At 39.7% G+C, this 11,940-nt stretch overlaps 3 protein-coding genes across 5 annotated transcripts in view; 1 reads left to right on the top strand and 2 right to left on the bottom strand.

Annotated features, from left to right (window-relative positions):
• The window catches only part of LOC110834645 (uncharacterized), a 97,091-nt gene that overhangs the window by 44,389 nt on the left and 40,762 nt on the right, over positions 1 to 11,940 (top strand). The gene's annotated exons all lie outside the window — the stretch shown is intronic.
• LOC147872475 (farnesol dehydrogenase-like) lies at positions 1,476 to 5,355 on the bottom strand. Its single transcript, XM_087356550.1, has 7 exons — positions 5,246 to 5,355; positions 4,572 to 4,718; positions 3,825 to 3,993; positions 3,583 to 3,712; positions 3,087 to 3,213; positions 2,871 to 2,999; positions 1,476 to 1,781 (listed from the first exon to the last, which is right to left on the bottom strand). Exons 2-7 carry the CDS (start codon positions 4,701 to 4,703, stop codon positions 1,740 to 1,742), a joined length of 729 nt encoding a protein of 242 aa, XP_087212676.1. The 5' UTR covers positions 4,704 to 4,718; positions 5,246 to 5,355; the 3' UTR covers positions 1,476 to 1,739.
• On the bottom strand, positions 7,320 to 11,667 carry LOC147872474 (farnesol dehydrogenase-like). 3 transcript variants are annotated; one of them, XM_087356541.1, is made up of 7 exons: positions 11,548 to 11,667; positions 10,405 to 10,551; positions 9,658 to 9,826; positions 9,416 to 9,545; positions 8,920 to 9,046; positions 8,704 to 8,832; positions 7,320 to 7,624 (listed from the first exon to the last, which is right to left on the bottom strand). In XM_087356541.1, the coding sequence occupies exons 2-7, from the start codon at positions 10,534 to 10,536 to the stop codon at positions 7,583 to 7,585; spliced, it is 729 nt and encodes a 242-aa protein (XP_087212667.1). In that variant the 5' UTR covers positions 10,537 to 10,551; positions 11,548 to 11,667; the 3' UTR covers positions 7,320 to 7,582. The 3 variants fall into 3 exon arrangements, with proteins under 3 accessions (XP_087212667.1, XP_087212665.1, XP_087212666.1); XM_087356539.1 differs by lacking the exon at positions 11,548 to 11,667 and adding an exon at positions 11,377 to 11,535; XM_087356540.1 differs by lacking the exon at positions 11,548 to 11,667 and adding an exon at positions 11,312 to 11,498.

The raw sequence follows: 11,940 nt of genomic DNA, 5'->3' as shown, positions 1-11,940 counted from the left end.
TGTCGTAACATTTGACGTTCTCTGTGTGTCTTAAAGTTCTATCTCCCTGAAGCCATGTCGTAGAATCCGCTTTGTCAAACTAGTATCCGAATTCCGAACCATGGCGTTATAACACTTGTCATCAGCTTGTCTGTAGATGTTTGTATACGTATGTCAGTATTTCTGCTGTCGAGTCTGTTAATTGTCACAACTGCAGTGTTTTACTTGGTACAGGGACAGAAATCTCTCGTTATACGTCGATTCTGTATTCGTTATCCATTCCTTAACGCAATTTTGCTCGTTTCCTTTATCCACCGATTTTTAATAACGCGGCATTCGTAAATATTACTGAACGAACATGGAGTAGCGGCGCACGCTTCACCGTAGACTGGTGATTTTCTTTCGTCTTTATTTATATATTTTGACAATAAAATCATTTGCACAACTTCCTGTTTGTTCACGAGGGTCACAAACGAATGCCAAGAACGAACTAAATTAGTCGCCTGTCCTGCCAGGAATCGAACCCCTGTCAGTTTGCAAAATACCGTACAGGATCTCGGACTTCGACTACCTAAGCATAGACTTGAGGATAATATTAAAATGTTTCTTAAAATAGGGCATGATGTTGTGGGTTGGAATGGACTGACTTAGAATGGAGTCCAGTTGAGGTTTGCTGAGAGACTATCAGTTTCTTAAGTATTCTTCTCCATTGAGGCTGTTCATTCGTCCGTCGGAGATCCATTGGTGTGTATTGTAAGTATGCCTATAGCATCAAGGGGCTAGTCACTTTCACAACCAAGTGCAATCGTGACTCGACAGTTCTGACTTATAGACGTATGATGGGGTGTGTCCCTCAGAAACTGCGTGTCATCGCGGTGAGACGAGAATAAGAATATAGCCTAATCTTCGTACGATTTCAGGTTCTAACGGTGACGACTTCACTTCATTCGCGATTTTCCTGTATCCATTCATCTTCATGTAGTGCGCAATTTTAAGAATTCATGGAACTTATTTATATGTTTTCATGGAAGATTCTCAAAGCACAAAGTTTATTTTGCATGTTGTTACACTTGACTTTCTTGTAAACGTTGAATAGCTGGTCCGTTGTAGGACTCACTTCCACTCTTTTGCAGAACATGTTTAGCAGTTTGGAACAACTTTAGATTGAAATTACTGTAACCACTTATAATTTAGCTTACTTGCTTATGCATAAAGTAAATAAGCTTGACTAGAGTGTGACTGAATTAATGAACAGACTGCGACGTGGTTCTGAAGTAAGGACACTTGACAAATGTGCCTCCTTATTGTTCCTGGGAAATTATATCTAGCTTAGGGGAATTCCAGAGGCTTTATTCGGGAAGCGCATATTTTACATTCAGCACAAATAAATGAAAATATTTATATCAATTTTGAACGGGACTTCGAAGTGAAAATCGTTATTGTTTAGAAATGATTACGTTCATCGGGCGTCAGGAAGATAAGTCAAATGAACACCATTTAGTATTTTTTTTTTCTTTATTACTACAACATTCTGTACATTTTTGTTCCACGATTACTTACAAGTTTCCACAAATTGTGCATTTCTTAATAGACACTTCAATATGCATATATTCTGGATAAAGCGTATTCCTATTGTCAGAAAACGGCTTCTCATAATTGTTTTAAATTAGAAAGTCAGCTGTTATTGCAATATCTAAATTAATTACGTCAGACTGTTCAGCACAGGTGTATTCTCACGCAGCAAATTTGTGCGGTGTAATTCAAAGATTTTGTCCGACTGGTATTATAGTCAGTTCGTGTACCTGTAACAAAAGATAATATTGTAAATAATCACGTGGTTTGCATTAGCATTGTTGAAATAGGGTAATGTGTTTTAAATTGTAATATCAATGCAGTGTTCCAGCCGGAATAGCTCAGTTCGATTCCCGGCAGAGGCAAATTCCCGTCTTCTCCACCACAGCCACACCGGCTGTGGGGCTAACCCAAGAATCTAATCAGTGGTTCGGTTCGTGGATTATTTAACAACACTGTAACAACTGCAAGTGTTATTTCGTGTCGGATCAGGTGACACGTGGCCCATGTGTGATGAATTAGTTACGATTGAGAAATGAATTTTTGTGCCTTGTTCAAGGGCGTTTTATGTGTGGAATGAATGAGTAAAACCACTGAAATCTTTAGAGTGATAGTTGAGCTCTAGCTCATATTCAAATCTGGTTCGTCCTGAATACAAATCAGAATGTTGGCCTTGAACCAACGTGTTCGGTCCCAGTGTATATCTGGACTAAAGAGGGTGGAGTGTGAACCTGGATGGATAACCCAACTTCATTACGAGTGAAGGCTTAGAAATCATGGAATTCCTCCTTATGCCTGTCCTGATTTCCTTCGTGATCAGGTGACACGAAACGATAATAATTTTCATTTACTTTATCATTGTAATTGAACTCCCTCCTGTAGTAACATGTAACAAATTAGTTTAACTACCATGCGAATACTGCTTCCTCAAAAATGACACTGGAATCGAGCGAGTTACTGGAGAAGTGAGTCGGGAGATACTGGGTACGAACCTCGGGCTGGAGGTTATTCTCCTTACGTTTCACATATTTCTCATCAGTCACTTCAAATTAATTTCAGAATTTTATCTTAAAGTAGCTCCCTGCATCTTCGGCTTTAATTTGCTCATAAACATTCGACTAATTCAACAGTAATTGATATAGCGCTGTAAAATGTACAAACGAAAAGCTATAATGGTTATCACTGCCTGAGCGTTGACTGAATTATCGGTCCTGAAGATGGAAATTTACGTATCTGAAAAGTTATTCTTTTATTTCCATAACATAGTACGTATGGTTGATCCTTTAGTCGATAAAGAATACTTTAAACCCTCGACGTACCTGAACATGAGGTGGAGTACCCAAAACATACAAAACGCCGTCAGCGATATCTTCGGCGTTCAAGTAAGGGCAGGCGTCCAGGTAGGCTTGGGGGGGCATTTCTGTCTTCACGAGCCCAGGACTCAGACTCTGCAACATTCGAAATTAGGGCAGTTCAGTATATAAGGCAAACTTCTGCCATGTAACTAATTTGCATCCATTCAGTGGTAAACTCACAGTGACCCTTATTTTTGAGTTCTGCTTCACCAGTTCACGACGAAGTCCCTCAGTCAGCGCTGTGACGGCGTGCTTTGTTGAAGAGTATATGGCGTACCCTTCTATTGGAGGCACGTGACCAGCAACACTACGGGTACAAAATCAAAATGAAGTTACACGCCTACTATGCATGAACTAAGAAATCAAACTGATTTACGAAAGCAAACAATCGGCAAGGGGATTCGTGTATCAAGATAGATATCAGTAGCTGTTATTATCACATAATAGATTCAGAGATACAAAACTGCCATATAAAATACAATACAGACGTACCTTTTGTTCTGTGCAAGCCAAGGATAGCATGAAGGACGAAAAGGTGCTTCAGTTTCCAGAATTCCCGTCCGATGACTAGCTGGCTTCATGATGCACTTTGCTTGATTTTTTGAATTAAAGGCTGAGTCACTATTTAAATTGTGAAAGTTACAAATAAAAGTATTTGTATTTAAAAATCGGTAACCTGTTGATGTGGATGATGTGTCCGTCGTCCACTCCCCTCTCCTTCATGGACCGGAGCGCTTCTTTGGTGCACACACTGAGACCCAGAACGTTCAGGTCCAACATTTTCTTCATTTCTTCTGTTGATCCATCTATAAGACAAATAAAGTATAAACGCTCAAGAATTCGGTTGTGTAATTTGTCTTCAGTTTAACAGTAAAGAAGGAAGAAATAAAAAATCTGACAGTCATTATGAGCACTTACTTATAAGAGAAGTACTGGAGGCTACAGCAGCGTTATTTACGAGGATGTCCACGCCTCCGAGGTTGTCCTTGACCCACTTAAAGGCGCCCTGAACATCAGATTCCTTGGTCACGTCACATTTAACCGCGTACAATTTGCCTTTCGCCGACTTAAGAGATTTGGACAGTTCCTGAAACAAGAAGACCATCACCGTTTCCGACAATAGGTACTTTGTTCTTCAAAGGCCCTTGCTGGATTTTAGTCGCAAATTCTTATGTTATTGAGGTGAATCTAAAATATCTACTGGCGGAATAATGTGACACTTATTAGAATGGGGGCTAGATGTTATCTCGGAAGCTAAAATGTCTAATGACCGAATGAGCCACCTCAACTGTTAGAATCTCCACCGAATTGAATTTGTTGGTTAATTATCATATTAGGGTCTGTCTTTCCTCGTCCACAAATAAGCCACAACGATTAATCCGTAGGTTACCCAACCTTTTAATTTAGACAAAAATACATGGGTTACGGTCCAGGTTATTAAATAAATAGTAGGGCTAATTTTGGTGAAATAACTGAGCTGCCAGCTTTTATTAACAGATAACATTACTGTTTTAAACTTAGATTATACTTTGTAGTAATAACCCTGAGACACAAATTTCTCCCACTGGTTCATTGACAGAGTCGAAGATGAGGGAGAGATCACATGACTTTGCATTTGTATGAAAAATTTGATGTAGGCCTCGCAAGCGATTATAAAATCTTTACCTGAATTCGCTCTTGTCTTCTGGCCAGTCCGACGACTTTGAGCCCCTTTTTTACGAGTTCCTCTGCAATGGCTGCTCCAATGCCACTGCTTGCTCCTGTCACCACGGCAACTCGGCCTGACCATCGCTCCATATTTTATTATGTACCCTGGAAGCATATGTTCACTTCCTATAGTAACATTTATAGAACACAATCGAATTGTGAGCAGAATTTCTACGGCCCACTTTGTTTCAAGTACCTCAGTCTATTCACTTGGGCTAAAGATGTTCGTGGTAATTATTGAATATTGTGTTTATAATTTCCATTCTGAATTACATGCGTCTTTGTAACTGGTTCTATGTATTTAGGCTTGTGTTAAAACGGGATCCTGAATCTCGCTCGACGGTCTCATGAGTAAAATATTGCGACCCTCGTACAGTAGCGCCAAATTACGAAATCGATAGCTGTTCATTATTTTATAGAAGAATTGTTCGATAAAAGCCGTGCACAGACTGTCGTCGTACTAACATGACTTTAACATTAAATAAGATGTCGCGATCTACTTCATGCGTGAATCGGGATATTCCTCAAGAAAAACACTGAAAATCACTGAAGTCACTCGGTCACATTGCTCGTACTCTGCCCGGATTCGAACTGGGCTTCATCCACCCTCAGTTCTGTTTAAAATTTCATACCTGATTGAATTATAATATTGCAGAATATCACTTCAGTCACGCTGAAGAAATCTAACACAACTGCTCTCAGAACAAGTTCTGTCACGCCACTCCTGTTGGGCCCTTTTATTTCAAGGCCCTGCCAGCAGTTGCCTCTATCATAGCGTGTGGCGTTGTTATCTATATTTCGTGATATCCTTTCCGCGCTTACGTAATCCACAGTACAAAACAATAAGGCGGCCGCACACCAACTGCGCCAAGACAATCATCAAGACATGAGACAAAAGACGCAATTTTGCTTCATTCGTGATTCAGACTCTGGTCCGCACACCGAAGTAGCAAGTGTCTGCGTCTTATCATATATTCTCTAGTTGATTCTTGGAACCTAATAAAACAGATAATATAATACGGGCAATCTGTGTCCTCCATAACTTCATCAGGTTAAAGGACGTCTTATTTAGAGAGCAGAGTCTAGGTGAAAATGATGATGATCATGACAAAGGCAGTTGTGAATCTATATTCCAAAACTTGCAGCCCTGCTGCAGAAGAGGAACTACTGAGGCCGTTGAAATGAGGAACCATTTGTGTTCTTACTTTTTGAAACCAAATGTAGCTCTTCATTAGCAGAACAAGTACACTTTAACATAAATCTTTTCGTTTTATGTGTGAGTGAGAGCAGACTTGTACGAAACGAGCTTAAGCTCAATGTGTATAATAGTTAATTCAGTCATTAGATAATTAAAATAAAAGTAATCATTGCACTTACTATCTACGTTTACTTCTTTTGAAACTGCATGCCAAGCTTTATCAACCTCCTCCTTGTTTGAGTGGCCCGGGGTCGAATAATCGTATATTACCGGGAAATTCTCAACCGTCTGCACTATCTTAATTATTTGTTTGCTCGTCACTCTTGTCGATAACGTACACTGGTGCTGTTACTTGAGTACTGATGTCTCAGTCCTGACGCACAGAAAGGAACATGCCGAGTCTTGCTGCACGTGTCTGCAGCATGAAGCTGACGTCAGCATCATGACTCAGACCTGTGTGCGGTGGTTTTCATAATCTCATTCGTTTCAACTGTGCTCCTTTCTTTGCGTCATGTCGCAGACATCGTGTCTTGACTGTTACATGCCTTGACGCATGCCGGTGTGCGGCCTACCTAATAAGTACATTACAGCCTGTTTTCTGATGCACGTTAAATCGAATATTCACCCTTATAATTTTGAAATGTAATACTTTACACAGAATTTCCACCAGTAAAATTTTGAACTTGTTAAATGAAATTCTGTAAAGTCTCTCCAGTACTCAAATATTGTTGAGTAACGCCATTGGATTATATAACGTGCATATAATCTGAAGTGCATATGTGGCTTTTTAAAGTTTGGTTACTTGAAGCGACGCAAAACCTTGCTTTATCAAACAATGACCTCGCATGTCGTGTCAGGACATTACCTCGGCTTTTCCTAGTTACTATACGTATAACAATATTTCCCTTATTTTTATTTAGTGTCGACCTGGCCATATATTACGATATGACTACCTGTTATTTTATCCCCACACGTCAATTAAACATTTACTCTGACTGCTGATTCCTTTGTTCTTTGGTATTTACGGCTTCGTAATCAAATACACAATAGAGTCAGATGAGGTTATGTAATCATGACCTGCGGATAGAGAGAAGTCTGGAAGTAATCGGCATTTTAATTTTGAAAGTCTCTTCCTGAGACTGGCAAATATCAGTAAAGTTATTTGAAATTTGATGGAATGCTGTGGAGAAATACGCAATGTGACATGTTTTGTAGGACGTACAAAGGAAGTCTGTAAACACTAGAGTGTGACTGAATTAATGAACAGACTGCGACGTGGTTCTGAAGTAAGGACACTTGACAAAAGTGCCTCCTTATTGTTCCTGGGAAGTTATTTCTAGCTTAGGGGAATTCCAGAGGCTTTATTCGGGAAGCGCATATTTTACATTCAGCACAAATAAATGAAAATATTTATATCAATTTTGAACGGCCCTTCGCGGTGAAAATCGATATTGTTTAGAAATGACTACGTTCATCGGGCTTCAGGAAGATAAGTCAAATGAACAGCATTTAGTATTTTTTTTTCTTTATTACTACAACATTCTGTACATTTTTGTTCCACGATTACTTACAAGTTTCCACAAATTGTGCATTTCTTAATAGACAATTTAATATGCAGTTATTCTGGATGAAGCGTATTCCTATTGTCAGAAAACGGCTTCTCATAATTGTTTTAAATTAGAAAGTCAGCTGTTATTGCAAAATCTAAATTAATTACGTCCGACTGTTCAACACAGATGCAGTCTCACACAGCAAATTTATGCGGTGTAATTCAAATAATTTGTCCGATTGGTAATATAGTCAGTTCGTGTACCTGTAAAAAAAGATAATATTGTAAATCACCACGTGGTTTGCATTAGCATTCTTGAAGTAGGGTAATGTGTTTTAAATGGTAATATCAATGCAGTGATCCAGCCGGAATAGCTCAGTTCGATTCCCGGTAGAGGCAAATTCCCGTCTTCTCCACCACAGCCACACCGGCTGTGGGGCTAACCCAAGAATCTAATCAGTGGTTCGGTTCGTGGATTATTTAACAACACTGTAACAACTGCAAGTGTTATTTAGTGTCGGATGAGGTGACACGTGGCCCATGTGTGATGAATTAGTTACGATTGAGGAATGAATTTTTGTGCCTTGTTCAAGGGCGTTTTATGTGTGGAATGAATGAGTAATCTTTAGAGTGATAGTTGAGCTCTAGCTCATATTCAAATCTGGTTCGTCCTGAACACAAATCAGATTGTTGGCCTTAAACCAACGTGTTCGGTCCCAGTGTATATCTGGACTAAAGAGGGTGGAGTGTGAACCTGGATGGTTAACCCAACTTCATTACGAGTGAAGGCTTAGAAATCATGGAATTCCTCTTTATGCCTGTCCTGATTTCCTTCGTGATCAGGTGACACGAAACGATAATAATTTTCATTTACTTTATCATTGTAATTGAACTCCCTCCTGTAGTAACATGTAACACATTAGTTTAACTAGCATGCGAATACTGCTTCTTCATAAAATGACACTGGAATCGAGCGAGTTACTGGAGAAGTGAGTCGGGAGATACTGGGTACGAACCTCGGGCTGGAGGTTATTCTCCTTACGTTTCACATATTTCTCATCAGTCACTTCAGATTAATTTCAGAATTTTATCTTAAAGTAGCTCCCTGCATCTTCGGCTTTAATTTGCTCATAAACATTCGACTAATTCAACAGTAATTGATATAGCGCTGTAAAATGTACAAACGAAAAGCTATAATGGTTATCACTGCCTGAGCGTTGACTGAATTATCGGTCCTGAAGATGGAAATTTACGTATCTGAAAAGTTATTCTTTTATTTCCATAACATAGTACGTATGGTTGATCCTTTAGTCGATAAAGAATACTTTAAACCCTCGACGTACCTGAACATGAGGTGGAGTACCCAAAACATACAAAACGCCGTCAGCGATATCTTCGGCGTTCAAGTAAGGGCAGGCGTCCAGGAAGGCTTGGGGGGGCATTTCTGTCTTCACGAGCCCAGGACTCAGACTCTGCAACATTCGAAATTAGGGCAGTTCAGTATATAAGGCAAACTACTGCCATGTAACTAATTTGCATCCATTCAGTGGTAAACTCACAGTGACCCTTATTTTTGAGTTCTGCTTCACCAGTTCACGACGAAGTCCCTCAGTCAGCGCTGTGACAGCGTGCTTTGTAGCGTAGTATATGGCGTACTTTTCTCCTGGAGGCATGTGACCAGCAAGACTAAGGGTACAAAATCAGAATGAAGTTACACGCCTACTATGCATGAACTAAGAAATCAAACTGATTTACGAAAGCAAACAATCGGCAAGGGGATTCGTGTATCAAGATAGATATCAGTAGCTGTTATTATCACATAACAGATTCAGAGATACAAAACTGCCATATAAAATACAATACAGACGTACCTTTAGTTCTGTGCAAGCCAAGGATAGCATGAAGTACGAAAAGGTGCTTCAGTTTCCAGAATTCCCGTCCGATGACTAGCTGGCTTCATGATGCACTTTGCTTGATTTTTTGAATTAAAGGCTGAGTCACTATTTAATTTGTGAAAGTTACAAATAAAAATATTTGTATTTAAAAATCGGTAACCTGTTAATGTGGATGATGTGTCCGTCGTCCACTCCCCTCTCCTTCATGGACTGGAGCGCTTCTTTGGTGCACACACTAAGACCCAGAACGTTCAGGTCCAACATTTTCTTCATTTCTTCTGTTGATCCATCTATAAGACAAATAAAGTATAAACGCTCAAGAATTCGGCTGTGTAATTTGTCTTTAGTTTAACAGTAAAGAAGGAAGAAATAAGAAATCTGACAGTCATTATGAGCACTTACTTATAAGAGAAGTATCGTAGGCTACAGCAGCGTTATTTACGAGGATGTCCACGCCTCCGAGGTTGTCCTTGACCCACTTAAAGGCGCCCTGAACATCAGATTCCTTGCTGACGTCACATTTAACCGCGTACAATTTGCCTTTCGCCGACTTAAGAGATTTGGACAGTTCCTGAAACAAGAAGACCATCACCGTTTCCGACAATAGGTACTTTGTTCTTCAAAGGCCCTTGCTGGATTTTAGTCGCAAATTTTTGTGTTATTGAGGTGAATCTAAAATATCTACTGGCGGAATAATGTGACACTTATTAGAATGGGGGCTAGATGTTATCTCGGAAGCTAAAATGTCTAATGACCGAATGAGCCACCTCAACTGTTAGAATCTCCACCGAATTGAATTTGTTGGTTAATTATCATATTAGGGTCTGTCTTTCCTCGTCCACAAATAAGCCACAACGATTAATCCGTAGGTTACCCAACCTTTTAATTTAGACAAAAATACATGGGTTACGGTCCAGGTTATTAAATAAATAGTAGGGCTAATTTTGGTGAAATAACTGAGCTGCCAGCTTTTATTAACAGATAACATTACTGTTTTAAACTTAGATTATACTTTGTAGTAATAACCCTGAGACACAAATTTCTCCCACTGGTTCATTGACAGAGTCGAAGATGAGGAAGAGATCGCATGACTTTGCATTTGTATGAAAAATTTGATGTAGGCCTCGCAAGCGATTATAAAATCTTTACCTGAATTCGCTCTTGTCTTCTGGCCAGTCCGACGACTTTGAGCCCCTTTTTTACGAGTTCCTCTGCAATGGCTGCTCCAATGCCACTGCTTGCTCCTGTCACCACGGCAACTCGGCCTGACCATCGCTCCATATTTTATTATGTACCCTGGAAGCATATGTTCACTTTCTATAGTAACATTTATAGAACACAATCGAATTGTGAGCAGAATTTCTACGGCCCACTTTGTTTCAAGTACCTCAGTCTATTCACTTAGGCTAAAGATGTTCGTGGTAATTATTGAATATTGTGTTTATAATTTCCATTCTGAATTACATGCGTCTTTGTAACTGGTTCTATGTATTTAGGCTTGTGTTAAAACGAGATCCTGAATCTCGCCGACGGTCTCAAGGGTAAAACTTTGTGACCTCCGTACAGTAGCGCCAAATCACGAAATCGATAGCTGTTCATTATTTTATAGACGAAGTGGCTCAGTAACAAGGAGCGTTATAACGAATCAGGGTCGAGTTATATTTTACCGTATTTAATGTTTACCAGATATAACTTCAAGGTTTCGCAGTGTGGCCGTTGTAGTGTACTGTAGTGTATGATTCTAGACATAACGAGGAAAACCACGCATGAACTACACAGAATGGCCTTTGAATTTCCCTGGAATATCAGGTGTTAAACATTTAGCCTGAAAGCCACCTGTGAGTAAAATATTAATTTAAAGACATTCTACCAACTACTGTGTTTCTGCATCGCAATACAGAGACGACATTCATAATAAGACGGTGTGTCTAAGATGTGATGATATGCTCTAAGTTTTTTTCGGGATAGACGTTCAGTGTCGCGAAAACGCTTGGTCTGAGAGCTCTGTTGGGCCCAAATTCGAACCGAACTTCAACCACCGACAAAACTGTATTACCTGTAGTGTAAGGTCTTAGGTGATTCAAGTATAATGTACACTAATATCACTTCAGTCACACTTACGAAGATAACAGAATTGAACACGCACAAAACTGTGCAGTTGATGTGGCGTGATAGATGGTCTGCTCTCAACTGCTCGTGTGATATCACTTGGTAGTTTTATATAACACACCTCGAAGACGAGATGCACGTTAACTTTAAAGTCTAGCTGCTGCTGTCAGATTCAGTACTAACCTTGATAACTAGCAAGTCATGTTCTCGATGAGATAAACGGCTGGTTGTTTAAACAGGGTTTCAAACCGTATAATTTGTAACATTCTTCAAAACATCGTTTTGCAGACGTAACACGACTGCTCTGAAATGTTGCTGAGTAATTCTGGTAAATCATGTGACCTATGTCGTAACATTTGACGTTCTCTGTGTGTCTTAAAGTTCTATCTCCCTGAAGCCATGTCGTAGAATCCGCTTTGTCAAACTAGTATCCGAATTCCGAACCATGGCGTTATAACACTTGTCATCAGCTTGTCTGTAGATGTTTGTATACGTATGTCAGTATTTCTGCTGTCGAGTCTGTTAATTGTCACAACTGCAGTGTTTTACTTGGTACAGGGACAGAAATCTCTCGTT

Source organism: Zootermopsis nevadensis, unplaced genomic scaffold, assembly GCF_977971745.1.
Source record: "Zootermopsis nevadensis isolate Lab colony 2312 unplaced genomic scaffold, Znev_1.0 Znev_ptg000027l, whole genome shotgun sequence".
Lineage (NCBI taxonomy): Eukaryota > Metazoa > Arthropoda > Insecta > Blattodea > Termopsidae > Zootermopsis > Zootermopsis nevadensis.
Note: the sequence above shows the minus strand (reverse complement) of the source record. Positions and strands in the feature narration are given on the sequence as shown.

Coding starts and splice junctions, on each gene's coding strand:
- LOC147872475 (XM_087356550.1), bottom strand. CDS start 4,703: ATGGAGCGATGGTCAGGCCGAGTTGCCGTGGTGACAGGAGCAAGCAGT. Junction 3,214..3,582: donor CACATCATCCACATCAACAG/GTTACCGATTTT, acceptor TTGTACCCGTAG/TGTTGCTGGTCACGTGCCTC. Junction 1,782..2,870: donor GTACTCCACCTCATGTTCAG/GTACGTCGAGGG, acceptor CTTTTGTTACAG/GTACACGAACTGACTATAAT.
- LOC147872474 (XM_087356541.1), bottom strand. CDS start 10,536: ATGGAGCGATGGTCAGGCCGAGTTGCCGTGGTGACAGGAGCAAGCAGT. Junction 9,047..9,415: donor CACATCATCCACATTAACAG/GTTACCGATTTT, acceptor TTGTACCCTTAG/TCTTGCTGGTCACATGCCTC. Junction 7,625..8,703: donor GTACTCCACCTCATGTTCAG/GTACGTCGAGGG, acceptor CTTTTTTTACAG/GTACACGAACTGACTATATT.